At 39.4% G+C, this 16,521-nt stretch overlaps 1 protein-coding gene across 1 annotated transcript; it reads right to left on the bottom strand.

Moving 5' to 3' along the window:
• Positions 1–4,018: 4,018 nt before the first annotated feature.
• On the bottom strand, positions 4,019–4,889 carry LOC131217474 (xyloglucan O-acetyltransferase 4-like). Its single transcript, XM_058212415.1, has one exon. It carries the CDS (start codon positions 4,887–4,889, stop codon positions 4,101–4,103), a length of 789 nt encoding a protein of 262 aa, XP_058068398.1. The 3' UTR covers positions 4,019–4,100.
• Between the last annotated feature and the right edge of the window lie 11,632 nt (positions 4,890–16,521).

Consider the following 16,521-nt stretch of genomic DNA (forward strand, 5'->3'; position numbering starts at 1 on the left):
TCCCAACTCCCTAACCTAAACCTAAACCTAAACTTGAAAACCAAAACCTAAACCCGATCCCGAACCCGAACCCGATTTCCTAAACCTAAACCTTAACCTGTTCTCAATTCCCTAAACCTATAGCTTATAACCTAAACCTATACCTAAACCTAAACCTATAACCTAAACGTAAACCTAAAACCTAAATGTATTCTCAAATCCCTAAACCTAAACCTACACCTAATCCTAATCTCAACTCCCTAACCTAAACCTAAATCTAAACTTGATAACCCAAACCTAAACCCGATCCTGAACCCGAACCCGATTTCCTAAACCTAAATCTTAACCTATAACCTAACCTATACCTAAATCTATAACCTAAACCTAAACCTAAAACCTTAGTGTATTCTCAAATCCTTAAACCTAAACATACACCTAATCCTAATCTCAACTCCCTAACCTAAACCTAAACCGAAACTTGAAAACTCAAACCTAAACCCGATCCCGAACCCGAACCCGATTTTCTAAACCTAAACATTAACCTATTCTCAATTTCCTAAATCTATATCTTATAACCTAAACCTTAACCTAAACCTAAACCTAAACCTATAACCTATAACTTTAACTTAAACCTAAACCTAAACCTGTAACCTATAACCTAAACCTAAACCTAAAACCTAAATGTATTCTCAAATATTTAAACCTAAACCTACACCTAATCCTAATCTCAACTCCCTAACGTAAACCTAAACTTAAACTTGAAAACTCAAACCTAAACCCGATCCCGAACCCGAACCCGATTTCCTAAACTTAAACCTTAACCTTTTCACAATTCCCTAACCTATATCTTATAACCTAAACCTAAGCCTAAGCCTAAACCTAAACCTTAACCTAAACCTAAACCTAAACCTAAACCTGTAACCTGTAACCTATAACCTAAACCTAAACCTAAAACCTAAATGTATTCTAAAATCCCTAAACCTAAACCTACACCTAATCCTAATCTTAACTCCCTAACCTAAACATAAGCCTAAACTTGAAAACCAAAACCTAAACCTGATCCCGAACCCCAACCTAATTTTCTAAACCTAAACCTTAACCTATTCTCAATTCCCTAAACTTATAGCTTATAACCTAAACCTAAACCTTAACCTAAACCTAAACCTAAACCTGTAACCTAAACCTAAAACCTAAATGTATTCTTAAATCCCTAAACCTAAACCTACACCTAATCCTAATCTCAACTCCCTAACCTAAACCTAAACCCGATCCCGAACCCGAACCCGATTTCATAAACCTAAACCTTAACCTATTCTCAATTCCCTAAACCTATTGCTTATAACCTAAACCTATACCTTAACCTATAACATATAACTTAAATATAAACCTAAAACTTAAATGTATTCTCAAATCTCTAAACCTAAACCTACACATAATCCTAATCTCAACTCCCTAATCTAAATCTAAACCTAAACTTGAAAACCCGATCCTGAACCCGAACCCGATTTCTTAAATGTAAACCTAAATGTATTCTCAAATCTCGAAACCTAAACCAACACCTAATCCTAATCTCAACTCCCTAACCTAAACCTAAACTTAAACTTGAAAACCCAAACCAAAACCCGATCCCGAACCCGAACCCGAACCCGATTTCCTAATCCTAAACCTTAACCTATTCTCAATTCTCTAAACCTATAGCTTATAACCTAAACCTAAACCTAAACCTATAACCTATAACCTTAACCTAAACCTAAACCTAAACCTAAAACCTAAATGTATTCTCAAATCCCTAAACCTAAACCTACACCTAATCCTAATCTCAACTCCCTAACCTAAACCTAAACCTAAACTTGAAAACCCAAACCTAAACCCGATCTCGAACCCGAACCCGATTTCCTAAACCTAAACCTTAACCTATAACCTAACATAAACATAAACATATTACCTGCACTTATAACCTAAACCTATAACCTAAACATAAGCCTAAAACCTAAACCTAAACCTAAACCTAAAATCGAAATGTATTCTCAAATCCTTGAACCTAGACCTACACCTAATCTTAATCTCAACTCCCTAACCTAAACTTAAACCTAAACTTGATAACCCAAACCTAAACCTGATCCCGAACTCGGACCCGATTTCCTAAACCTTAACCTTAACCTATTCTCAATTCTCTAAAGCTATAACCTATATACTATAACCTATAACTAAAACCTAAACCTTAACTTAAACCTATAACCTAAGCCTAAACCTTAACCTAAACTTAAACCAAAACCTATAACCTAAACCTTAACCTATAACCTATAACCTATAACCTAAACTTATTACCTAAAATCTAAAACCTAATCCTAAACCTAAACCTAAACCTAAAACCTAAAACCTAAATGTAAACCTATTTTAATGATCAGTTTTATTTTTAAAAAGTGCCCACTTTTTTAGAAGAAGTTTATGCAATTCATCATGATTCTGAACTATAATGTTTTGTTGGTTTAATATTTTTTTTCAGGTGAAAAACACAAAAAGAAAATTGTTGCTAATTTTTTTTCTTTTTTTATTTATAATGTTAAACCTATATGTATTTATGTGTGGATGAATGTAATGTGGATAAGATTGCTTGTGTTTGGATGGATGTAGTTTATGTTTAGATGAATGTAGTTTATGTTGGATTTACGTAGTTTGGGTTGTTTAGATGGATGTGAATGTGAATATGATGAAATACATTATATAACAGGTGTATATCAGGAAGAATACGATGAAATATATTGTAACAGGTGTATAGTGACCCTCTTATAAAGGACAGTCCATGACAGTCCTTTTTAATGACGGTCCATGGCCGTCCTTTTAAAGGACGGTCTATGGCCGTCCTTTGAAGGCCCATAAGAGACGGTCCATGACAATTCTTTTTAAGGACAGCCCATGACCGTCCTTTTAAAGGATGGTCTATAGCCGTCCTTTGAAGGCTTATTAGAGATGGTTTACGACAGTCTTTTTTAAGGATGGTCATGGACCGTCCTTTTAAAGGACGGTCGATGGCCGTCTTTTAAAGGCTTATAAGAGACGATCCGAGACCGTCCTTTTTAAAGACGGTTCACGACCGTCCTTTTTTAGGACGGTCCATGACCGTCTTTTTTTCGTCAATAAAAATAACGGTTTTTGACCGTCCTTTAAGTAATACGACACGTCAAAATTTGACGGCCCTTGCGACGGTTCATGACCGTCCTTTTTGGTCATTTGAGACGGTTTTGGACCGTCCTTTTTTCACAGTTTTGGCGTAGTGTACATAAAGAAGTTTCCTAAACTATAAATATGGGTCCCTAGGGCTATTCTAGGGGATGCAAGAGAGTTTTCTAAAGCTTTGCAAGTGTTTGCTAAAGGGTTTAAGGCTATTAAAGGTATGAGAGAGAGAGAGAGAGAGGAAGCTTGTGGAAGGGAGATTCTGCTCGTAGAGGTGATCTACTATGCACTCAACATCTCAGCACTTCTATGTCCTCGTAATCGGTGAGATCTCTCCGTTTTTCTTTATTCTCTTATTGTTTATCCAATCCTGCGTAAGTGAAGAAGGTTTGATCCAAGGGGTGTGTGCTTGTGATCGGTTGTAACGTTCTATTTTATAGTGGATTGTTGATTTGGACGAGGTCTCGTGGTTTTTTTTTGCCTTTTTGAGAATTTTTCACGTAAAAATCTCGTGTCGTATGGTTTATGCTTTGATTTATTTTATTGCTTTATTATCCCATAATTCTGATGTTTTGGGAAGCTAGATCCTAAGGTTTTGTACAACGGCCCCCAACAGTCTGTAACTTGGTTCTAAAATTCGCCCTCTCAACTTGAAACTTCGCTGACTCGACTCAAATTAACAAGTTTTGAGTTGAGTTATCAGAGTTTTGAACCATGGTTTGGATGCCAACCAAACCTATTTGAGTTGGATCAACCACATCTCATTTGGGGTGGCCCCAAATTGCATGCAGATGGTTTATTTTTCGACATACATCCAAACAGACCCTCAAACACAAAAATTCAGATGGATTATGAAGAAAGTATGAAATCAATTAATCTTTTTTCCTGTAAAAGAAAATATGTTTATATGGTATAATGAGTCAATGTAATAATCAATTGAACCACACTTAATGAAGGGATGGTTCCTTCTTCAACACCCCCAACAACAAATCATTCCATGCATCGATGGGCCCTGGCAAGCACCAATGTACGCAGTCATTGTAGCCGTCCATCCCATTGTTGTTCCAGTGGGACCCAGGGTGTCCATCAGCCCTCATTAACATGGCTTTGGTCACATCCAAGACCCTGTATCTCTTCCATCCATTCATCATAGCTCTCTCAACCTCTTCCACTTGAACATTCCTAACTTCCCACTCAGTCCCTCCTAAATTCACCTTCCCTTCACTCAATGGCATGGTTCTATTACACCTTCCTCCATCATTCCACGTCCCATGTTCGAAGTGGGCCGGCGAGAATGTCCTTATCAAAGTGATCAGGTCCCTACACTCATTGCAACCGTTCACGAACTTAAGTGCAGTTTGGAAAGCTCTACGGATGGCGAAACTAAGGCCGACATTTGTTACATTTGTATCAGTGCAAAACACACATCCTATAAGCTTATCGCCTTCGTAGAGGTACATTTTTCTGAAGAACCAGTGGCCGTCTGATATGATGGCGTAGTCGATCTCATGGAGCTTCTCAGCCCACTGCATGTCAATCTTGTCAACGTGTATGTCGAACACGCTAGAAGCTGAACCGTTGATTACTCTCTGAGTGCCCACCACTAGGAATTTGGTCCAGAGGGTCCTGAGGGTGAAATCATGGGAAGGGAAGTACCAGGTTCGGAATCTGTCGTTGGCATCTTTGTACACATCTACCGGCATTTCTACCTGTGAAATGGTGGAAAGTGTAATCATCAAATGTTAAGCGAAATCACATTATGTACTGATTTTAACTTCCTATGTATAGATAAGATAGGTAAGGAATTATTCAATGGGATCATTTTCATTTAAGCATCCAATCTTGATTGTAAATTGTAATGCGAGTTAACATTGGCCTGAAGAGCTGCGCCTGGGCTTGAAATCTAGGCCTGGAATGGGCTGGACTGTGACAGTGGCAATGATGAATAGCATGGACCAACCTACTGGACTGGTCCAATCATCAAAAGGGCCGGCCACCGTTTTACAAAAGGATTGGACGGTTTATAGATATTTGTTAGTGGTTTCCACTCAATACATATGTATTTTGAAGACACTCATTGCATCTAAGATCATATTTCAACGGTCCCTCATTGTGTTGGATGACAACCATCTATACTGACGGGCTTGGCTTGACCCGCCCTTTAGAGCGGGGGCCAGGGGCCGTGGTCGCCTTGGCCAAGGCCTTCTTAGCTCGATTAGGATAGGGCACGTTGAGAGGATTGTAGCGGCTTGGGCCAACCCCACCCAGCCCTAGCTTGGCACATGATTAGCAAAGGCCTAAAAGATGCATTGACGGTATGATCACAAGTAATGGCTTGTTTAGCTAGGAAAATGAAACAATAAAGCATGCTCTGTAGTCTAATATCTAATTTGAAAGGAATTTTCTTATATATATGTGTGTGTGTGTGTGTGTGTGTGTGTGTGGGAAATGGTACTATGAGGTCGATCTCATGGGAACTTCCCATGAGGTCGAGTTGTGTGGGCTCCACCATAATGTGTGTCGAACATCAACACAGTGCATTTGATGGGTCCTTTAGGTTATTGGATATCTCAAAAATCAGTTGTATACGGAACTCAAGTGAGCCATATTATCTCAAACCATGTGAAGACATACCTAAAACATATAAAAATACTTGGTGGGGCTCAGCTAAGTTTTGGATGCAGCTGAAACTTGGTCTAACCCCTCATCCAAGTGTGACACACATGATGGATGGTCTGAATTTATGAACCACATCTTGGTGGGCTCAATAAATGATTATGAATGTTTTAATGGGAGGGTAACACCTCTCAACTTCTGTTATGTGGTGTGGCGCACCCAAGTTATGAATTGACTTGATTTTTAAGCATGTGTCCCAACATGGAATGGTGCATCTGACTGATGGGGTAGATGTTCAACACACATCATGGTGGGGCCCACACAGCTTGTAGTACCATTTCCCTGTGTGAATGCACTCTGTGTGAGAACATTATTAATTTGGACAGTAAGTACATAGAAAAAACAACTAGATAAAAAAATCTAGTGGATCACACCGATGAGAAATACGTAAAACTGCTACTCAAACCTTTAAGTTCACCCGCTTGATATTTGGATCAGTTTGAGCTTTGTATTTTTACTTTATTTTGAGGAGTCATACATTGTTAAGCTATGATTAGTATCCCATGCTCATTTTATGCGCATTGATCTTACTGATTTTTTGCCCTAGGTCATAGAAACGAGGATACAACCTCACGGACGGACTGGATTTTACGTTGGGTTCCACAAGCTTCATTTGTTTAGCCCGCTGCCGAAGATTGTAGAGGATTCGATCGGGTCCGTTCATTTGCGTCTTTCAAGTGACAGATCAGTCGAGCCAAATGAAGATTTATCATTAATGAGAAAATATTTGACATCCTGGCAGTATATGATGCTCGTACGCATGCACGAAGAAAATGTTCACGTGACACATATGCACGTCAAATGAAATATCCAAATCGTGGGGCCTGCTGTAGATTGCCTGTCACCCAAAACTAACCGTCTGATTAGTGGACATCTAATGGACGGTTAAAATGGAAAGTTTCCACAAATATATGTCCACTAACCTAAGGTCTGGATATATCTCTGATTTTTGTGGCTACGTCCAATCTACAATGGATCACACTATTTGGGCACTTCCAGATGGGAAGCAGATTGGCTGGTGTACCACGCACTACCAACCTTGGTGTTGTCTTGACGTCACCAAGTTATGTGGGCCCCACCATAAGGTATGTGTTATATCCAAACCGTCCGTACATTTTTCAAGATCATAAAGCTTTTGCCCAAAAATAAGACAGATCAAAAGATCAAATGGAGCACACTGAAGAAAGCAGTGGGAGATTTAACGTCTACCATCGAAGCCTTCGTGGGGTCGCAGAAGCACTGTATCAGTCTGATATTTGCTTTTCCCTTCATCCATGTCCATGTGACCTTATGAACAGATTATATGAAAAATAAACATCATGATAGGCCCTTCGAATGCTTTATGCGTAGGTAAAACAGGTGGTGCAGACGATTCCTCCCCATTTTCTTTAACTTTATGGCCTTATTCATCGGCGTAATGTCGCCACCACGTTATAAAGAGCACTTTCCTAAGTCTGGTTATTATGAGTAAGTCCCGCGTAGTTGCTGACGTGTCATGTGACCATCGTCCAAACCGTCCAGCATGTTGGACCACATGAAAATCACCTCAAAAGGAAACACGGATCCAGCCAGGTGGGTCCAGCTAGATGGGTGTAGCCGTGAACGTGAGGCCCACATTCATCTATGTGTTGCATATCAGTGCCAACCCGGATCCAGCCAGGTGTGTGTGGCCCTGACAGTGGGGCGACCTTGATGTATGTGTTGTATATCAATGCCAACCTGGAACCAGACGGGTGGGCGTGGCCCTGACAGTAGGGCTTACCTTGATATATGTGTTGTATTGTACATGCCTTCCATTTGTTTCACTTGCTCTTTCCCTGTAAACGGCACAGATTTTATATCAAAACCTTTAGCATAGAGTTCCAGCGTTGGAAACCTACATTGGACCTATTGCGATGTTTGTGAGAAATCCATCTCATTCATCGTGTTTGTGAGCTCATTTTAGAAAATGATACAGGCTCAAGTGGGCGGCACTAAGGGAAATGGTGGGTAGGAAAATTCCTACCTTTGAAACCTTCGTGGGGTCGATGGTGATGTTTTCATGTCATCCGTAACGTTCATAATATCATTCTTACTGAGATGAACTGAAAAGCCAATCATTATCCTGATTAAAAACTTCTGTAGCCGCACGAATATTTCAATTGTATACATTCAATCTTCACATTTTCGGCCCAATTAAGTATTAGATCCAGCTCAATTTTTTTCCCCATGTCCTTAAATGATCTAAAAAAGAGGATGGACTGGGTGGATTTCTTACAAACATCATGGTGGGCCCCACCTAGGTTTCCTGCGTAGTACCTTCCTGCGGAAGGACGCGGATTGCCTCCTACCCCGCCCCTACGGTAATCCGTCGGGGCAGGGCTCTGTGGGGCCAAAAGTGATGTAAGTGTTCTATCCACACCTTTCATCGTTTTTATCATATCATTTTAAAGTATCATCCAAAAAATGTATTAGGTTCAAGTCTTAATTGAACCACAAAGTGAGGATTGAACTTCCACCATTAAAAAGTTCTTGAGAGCTGGAGAAGTTTCAGATCAAGCTTGTATTTGTGTTTTCACTTCATCCACGTCTACATGACCTTATTAATAGGTTGGATGGTAAAAAAACACCACAGTGACCCTTAGAAAGGTTTCAACAGTAGTTGTCATTATCATTGCAGCTTCCTTTGGTGTGGTCCATTGGAGCTGTGGACCTGCTTCATTTTTAGAGTCACATCATAAAATGGTATGATAAAAGCGATTAATGGCGTGGATAGAACACTTACATCACTGTGGCCCCAAAGAGCCCTGCCCACACGGATTACCGTCCGGGCGGGGTAGGACGCAATCCGCGTCCCCTGCGGAAGGCTTTTGTAGTAAATCCGCGTCCACCAAAAATGACGCGGATACAGATATAAGGTCAAGGGCACACCCACTTGGATATACATCACAGACATTAAGGTGAGCCTATCAGTCAAGGCCACACCCACTTGGCTGGATCCAGGTACCTTACTAAAAAAAAACTTGGAATCAGATTAATTAGCCGTTTATCTATTGTTTTATATGCTGAATGGGTGGACCTGTTTTTTACATCATGTGGACGGGTTGGATATTGTGAAAATTCGATATGTTAGCAATTACATGCTAGTTGACTGATAACACCGGATTTTCTCTTACAAGCAAGGTGCCGGAGCTTGTGGTATCCTCACGTCTTTCCTGCCAACACGCCACTTGTGTAGGAAATACGAACCATGTGAATGGTAGCCACGACATGGAGATCATCTGTCACAGAAATCAAGAAATAATGCTAATGAGGTGTTGTAATCAATGAAAAATGGATGGCCTGACTCAACATACAGCTGTGGCCCACCTAATGAGTGGACTGGCCTTGTTTTTGAGAAGGGTCTTCTTCATTGTGGGGCTTACAGGAAGATGCATGGTACGGTACCACAAGTTGGTGATCATTTCTCATGATAGGAATGTAGAGCAACGTTAAACTACGAAATTTTAGTACATTTGCGAATTCGTATATATGCATATCTGAGCCCACCTATGATCAATCAAGACCATTGGATATGATGAAGCATCACGGAAGAATAACAAAGATGAGATAATCACAGCCATACAATAACAATTACGAACATGAAAAATAGATGGCAACAGTAAAACTGGTCAGAGACTCCATCTTGTTTGGCCTTGTTAGAATTGTTGTAATAACCCAATCAAGGTTATAATGGGGCCATGTGCCATCACATGCTCTTTTATCCACCGGTCAACCATGATCATGGTTGGGCTCATTTCCCCTACATGTATTTTGGCACCGGAAGAATTTGTAGTGGGTCATACTTGTACTGGAATGCCAATTGCCAGCTACTTTGGGAGAAGTTCTTGTGTTCAGGAGCTAACTAATGTTTGTGAGAAATTCACCCCTTTCATATGTTTTTCAGCTTGTTTTAAGACATGAGCCAAAACATGAGGCAGATCCAAAACTTAAATGAGCCATGCAATAGGAAAAACTAAGTAGAAAAATATCTACAGTTGAAACCTCCCTAGATCCACCATAATATATATGTCTGTGCGCGCATCATTCATAAGGTCGTTCTGATTAAGATAGAATTGAAAACATAAATAAATAAATAATAATAATAAATAAATAAGTAAATAAATAATAAAAAAATATTAGTCAGAATTCAAATTTTCTATGGCCTTGTAAATATTTTAATGCTGAATATTCAATCTTCACTATTTGGGTTCGAGTCCTTACCTTAGTGATAGACTCTGAGGAGTTTCAACACGAGGCCTTGGGTTCACTATTTTATATAGTGTAACTTACTTGGGTGTTGGATATGCTTCATTTTTTGAAGCAAAACACATGAATAAGATGGATTTCTCAAGGTGTATTTCTCACAAAAATATCATAGTGGGTCTCACCTAGTTCATGAGTGCATTAACTTTCTGCGACGGGCTGTAATAGGGTAATCTGCTGACGTAGGATATGCATCCTCCTAAAATCTTTTTAGTTGTGTAATGCCCATCCTGCAGCTGTGGCAGCCGTATACACATCTAGGTCGTTCATCCATTGGGCTCTAACGTGAATAGGGGTTCTTTGTAATACATTGCCAGTGGGACTACTCCAACCCAAATATCTCATTGGCTTCCTTTTCAAATCGTAATGGCGCCGGAAAGCATATCCAATCCCAAGGTTGGCTAATTCTAGGCGCATGTAGAGCTGCAATAAATTGATTGCGTGCTAAGTTATTTAGTATGCTTTTATCATCCGGACTAAACTTAGTTGGGCCCACTGTAAACGTATTTGGTTTATTCATGCCAGACATTCATCTGTTTTTTCAGCTCATTTTGGTAGTCGAGCCCAAAATTGAAGCATATACAAAGCTCCAGTGGACCACACCATCGGAAACAGCGGGAATAATGACGTCCACAGTTGAAACCTTGATAGAGTCTTGCTAATAAGATCACACATGGATGAAGGGAAAATGCAAATAATGACTTGATCCAAAACTTTGGTAGCTCCCGATAACTTTTCAATGGTAGAATTTCAATTCATATCATTTTCCGTGGTGAGGTCCACTTGAGCTTTGGATATATTTCATTTTTGGCTCAAGCATTCACATTATATGTTAAACTGGATTTATGTAGTGGATAGAATACATAAATCATGGTGGACCCTACAGAGTTTACCCGGTACGATTAGTGTACGGATCTACTCAGTATACAGTCCACTTCTGAGAGCCGCATACCTCAACAAGATTATGAACGCGTATGTGAGGTGTGAAATCTAAGCTTTTCGTAAAAGCTTGTTTAAATTTATGGAAAGTAAAGGAATTCCCGTAAAATTCATCTGGTTAAAGACCGAGAAGAGTACATCAAATGTAAGGATGCGATTATTGTGGGGGTGGAACTCAACCGTCGCGGTGATGTTCTCAACTTGAGACGTCTTCACGTTTCGGACACGCATTAGCCACTGCCAGGTTGAGTAGCGATACTGGCTACTGAAGTGACGTCACCAAGTTCTGTGGGCCCCACTATGACGTAGGTGTTGTATCTGCACGGTCCATCCATTTGGAGATATCATTTTAGGGCATGAGCCAAAGAAAGAAGCATATCCAAAGCTGTAGTGGACCCACCACAGAAAATAGTGGGGAGAGTGATGCCCACCGTTGAAACTCTCCTAAAGCCCACCGTTATGTTTATTTGAAATCCAACCTGTTCACGAGTTAACAGGGACATGAAAGAAGGGAAAACACAAATATTAGATTGATTGAAAACTTTTGCAGCCTTTAAAAGTTTTAAATGGTGAGCGTCACTCTTCTTATTATTTTCTGTGGTGGGTCCACTGGAGCTTTGGATTTGACTCATTCCTTGATTCTTGCCCTAAAGTGATCTCTCCAGATGGATGGACGGTGTGGATACAAAACATAAATCACGGAGGGGCCCATAGAACTGGATCACATAAATCATTGTGCATCTTTTCACCAGTTTTGGGTCAACACTTTTGGCTTTTATTTAGCTCTTTCCTTTAATGTTTTGGCCTTGCTTCCATTAACTGCATACAATCGTTTTTCCACAATAATTGGTATAATAACAATAGGTTGAGAAATCTTTTAGCACAAGTTCATATTAGCATTTGCTTTGCAATTGTATTTCAAATGGTTGGATCAAGTTACACCAGATTTTAAGTGCTAAAGTTTGAAGGATCCAATTACGCATTGTAGAAATTTGATATAGAGCAGGTCGAGGACAATTTCATGGCCAAGATGGACTAGAGAAGGCTCGATCGAAGGTATAAGTGTTCCAGACTATCAGAACCTTAAAACAGGCATATCTCACAAACCGGAATGAATTATTCGATGTACCATACTTTAGCCAACCAACCTGCTACACCAGGTTGCCCACGCCAAATTTGTGAGATTCCATCAAATCGATAGTCGAAAATCCATTTTATTTTCGTTTTTACTATTTTTAGTCTGTTTTAGTTTGATTATAACTCTTCATCCTTTGAGCTTTAGGAGTTACGTCCAACATAGAAAGTACTTAGAAATTTTAGGAGAATAACATGGTCAAACCAAATAAGGCACTTACTATTTTTGGCCGAAAACCATGACGTTTAGTAGAAATTATGACTGTATATAAATAATAAGTTTACTATTTATAGTAAGTCACGATTTTATAGAGTTTTAGTTGTAGTTTGATTCTGAAACTTCTTCCTAGGGTTCATATCACTATTTAAGGGGTTGTAAACTTGTTTTTGATCATCAATCAATTTATTTCAAATTTCTAGAAATTTATTTTTATTTTCTTATTTTCCTTGTGGATTCGAAGTAGTTACCCCCCCCCCCCCCCCCCCCTGCATCAGTTTGGTATCAGAGCGGTGCTTTTCCTCAAAGATATAGCTTCTAATGACAGGTTGGGTAGCAATCCTATGGATGGTGCTCCATGAAATTATCTTTTAACCGCGGTGGCTTTCGAAGCAACACAATGAGAGAATCGACAAGTCATGCAAAGGCTGCAAGCTGCCATTAATCGCTTGACAGAGGCCCTAGGGCAACTTCGTGTTCATGGCTATAATCCACCTGCACCTGCTGCCGAAACTCGTAATCGCATTAATTACAAGATAATGCCAGCAGTGAACCAAAGGATCATCCCTGAGGAGGGGGAATCTAGCGACGAGGAGGTCGACGACATGATTCTCCAATATCCCCAACAAGGCAACGATCGAGCAAATCGAACATATCAAGAATTGAGGATTATGGTCGATCTTCCTAGCTTCAATGGCCAATTTCACATCGAGAATTTTCTCAATTGGCTTTCTGAAGTTGAACGATTCTTCAATTATATGAAAATTCTTGAAGCGAAGAAGGTCAAGCTTGTGGCCTACAAATTGAAAGGCATATCTTCAGCTTACTAGGAGCAACTGCAACTCACATGGACAAGGGAGATGAAAGTACTTATCCGCACATGGTAGCGGATGAAGCAGCTACTCTACACACGATTCCTCCCTAGATACCACGATCAGGTATTATTCTAACAATACTAAAATTGTCAACAGGGTAATCTGTTTGTGAGAGATTATGCAAAAGAATTCTACCGCTTGGTGGCATGTAATGAAAGTGCTCTGATTTGTCAATCAGCGTAAGTGTTAAGTCAGCAAGACAAGTGAACCCCATAGGAAGATTGTTCAAGTGTCTGCCTCAACAGGATGTATGCCCGAACTCGTCAAAGGTAAACTTAGCCTCACATCCCATGTCCTAAAACGCCAGGTATATAAAACCCTTAAAAATGGATAGAACAACTTAGGGTTTAAGGTGAGAAAACTATTTTGTAAAATTAGAAAAATCTCTAAGTTTTCTGCCTTTGTCGATTTATCGATTAGTGGTTCAATGAAATTGAACTCTATTATCGATGTCCTCGAAACTCACTTGATATTATCGAATTAAGGACTTCAGATATCGAGCACCACAATGAATCCTGGACTGAATTATCGATGAATCGATGGAATGTTAGATATCATCAACTTTTGAATCTCGAGTTCATCAAAATTGCTCGATAAAATTGACATCTGGTCAGTTGTGTCCAGAAAGTAGTTAAGGAAATTCATGTGATTTTCGATATCTCGAAGAGATCCTCGACATCATCAAAATTCAAACCTCGATGATATCGACTGACCTTCAATGATATCGGATTTGGACACAAATCTGACCAGCAAGCTTTCAGGTAAATTCTTTCAAGTATCGAGGATCACTCAATAAAATCGATATTTAAATATCGATCATATCGAGACCAGGGCGATGTCATCGAAATAGGACATAAACTGTCCAGCAAGATTATAGGAAAATTCCTTGAAAATATCGATGAATCGACGCTGGTATCGAGATCATCGACATTCAAATTTAGATGATATCAAGGGATGCTCAATTATATCAATACCTGTTAAGTTTCAAAGGCAAGTTTGCTCTCACATTTTTCAAATGTCAAGGAATCGAACCATGCGTCGATGACATCGGAGTTCGAAATCCGATGACATCGAAGAATGTTCGATTTTCTCAACCAGTTGGTAAAAAGGTTTAAAAGTGTTTAACAGATTGAGTTCTTGTCATCGAGCGGCAATTCGATACTATCAAGAGTATATGCTTGATGATATCGAACTTTGTCAAAAATATGACTATTTTATTTCCGTTGGAATATTTTGCCTATTTACTGAGAGCTTGCCTAAGGTTGTTGGTAGAGAAAATAAATAGAGCTTTTGAGTGTTTAATTCAGATCATATACCATAAGCATTTTTCTCTCGTGGGAGTTCATCCTCCAATCCACCCACATCATTGATATTCAATAGAGTGGATTGGGGAATGAACTTCTACATTCAAGGATCCTATAGCTACAACCTTAATGGAAAATCATTGAGCTGGGATACCTTGAATGCATAGATGATTGGAATCACTCTGTTTCTAATATAGGAAAACATTTAATAGATTACGATTCCAACATAACCTTGACCTAACCTGTCGCTATACATTGGAGCATCATTTGTGTTGCGGTTCAAGAGAGCTGAAGATTCTTTATCATTAAAGGAGGAGATTTTCATCAACATGCTAAATGGGACTCATTTACTTATCTGTAAGTCATTAGAGTCCAGAGACTCTTCTGATCATTCTTTTTATAGGATTGGGTCAAAGCTACTTCTCACCCCTTTCAAGTCCTCATAGGAGGCCTCCGACGGGAGAGTACGTGGGGGTGTTGTGTGTTGACCCTTGCTCTGTGGAGAGCATAAACTTAGGTCCTTTGTGTAGGTCCTTGACCTGCGTGGTATAAAACCTTAGTGATGTGTGTTGACCTTTGCTCTTGTGTAGGGCATAAACTATTAGGTTCCTTGTGTGGATCATTGGCCTGTGTGGCCTAAAATCTGGGTGTTGTGTGTTCACCATTGCTCCTGTGTGGAGCATAAACTTGTGTCTCGTGGAGACATGTTAAGTACCTTGTGTAAGTCCTAGAGTTAGCCTTGTGTAGGTTGTACTGGTTTGAGGTGAGCCTGATTTGAAACATCCGTTACTGAGATCCGGTACACTCAAGGGGTGAGTGCGTCCGCCGAAAGTGGAGTAGACACGTAGTCGAACCACTATAAAAATGACTTTGTTTGGGATTGCTATTTACTTTTACTACTTGTATGATTTCTCTAAATGTTCTTATAATGCATGCTTACATGATTACCTACAACTAATTAGAATCACATTTCACACACAGTCACATTCATCATGAACTATGTTATACATCTTGTTTATGTTTTGAATAGTCTTATGATTAGATCCTCTATCTGGCTTGGAAGTCATTAGAGTTACATTAAAGAAATCCTGCTATTTGCATATTAGTTCAGGATAGGGTTGATAGGTTTTAAATCATCATAAAATTTTAAATAGTCCTATTCACCCCCCTCTAGGACATCTTGGCATATTTCCACTTCAACTAAAGCGTTCATTACCACAATTTCAATTGGTATTAGAGCGGGTCTCTCTTAAGGGCTTCACCGCCAAGAGAGTGATCTTGACTGAAGTTAGTAATATGGCCAAAGGAAAGGGCTCATTTGTAACTAGACCTCCTGTATTTAATGGATCAAATTATGTGTATTGGAAGGCTAGAATGCATTACTTTCTGAGATCTATGAATCATAATGTTTGAGACATTGTTGAAAATAGATATGTGCTGCCAACCGAACAAATAGTACTTTCAAATGGCATAACTACCATTAAACTAAAATCCAAAGAAATGTGGACAACATTCGATAAAAAGAAATAAACATCTGAAGCTAAAGCTATGAATGTTATCTACTGTGTTATGTCCCAAGAAGTCTTCAATCAAATTAGTATGTGTGGAACGGCTAAAGAAGCATGGGACTTGTTGGAAACAACTCATGAGGGAACTAGCATAGTAAAAAGATCCAAACTGCAACTCCTAATATTACAGTTCAAAACTCTCAGAATGGAAGAACATGAAACCTTTATGGAGTTTTTCACAAAACTAAATATCTCTACAACTCCATGGACGGATTAGGAGAAAAAGTTCCACTTCCAAAACTCTGTAGGAAAATTCCGAGATCCTTACCAGAATGGTTTAACTCAAAAGTTACAACCATTGAAGAATGTAGAAACATGGATGAAATGAAAGTAGAAGAACTCGTAGGTTCCCTACAAACATTTGAACTACT

This window comes from Magnolia sinica, chromosome 10 (genome assembly GCF_029962835.1).
Source record: "Magnolia sinica isolate HGM2019 chromosome 10, MsV1, whole genome shotgun sequence".
In the NCBI taxonomy this organism is placed as follows: domain Eukaryota; kingdom Viridiplantae; phylum Streptophyta; class Magnoliopsida; order Magnoliales; family Magnoliaceae; genus Magnolia; species Magnolia sinica.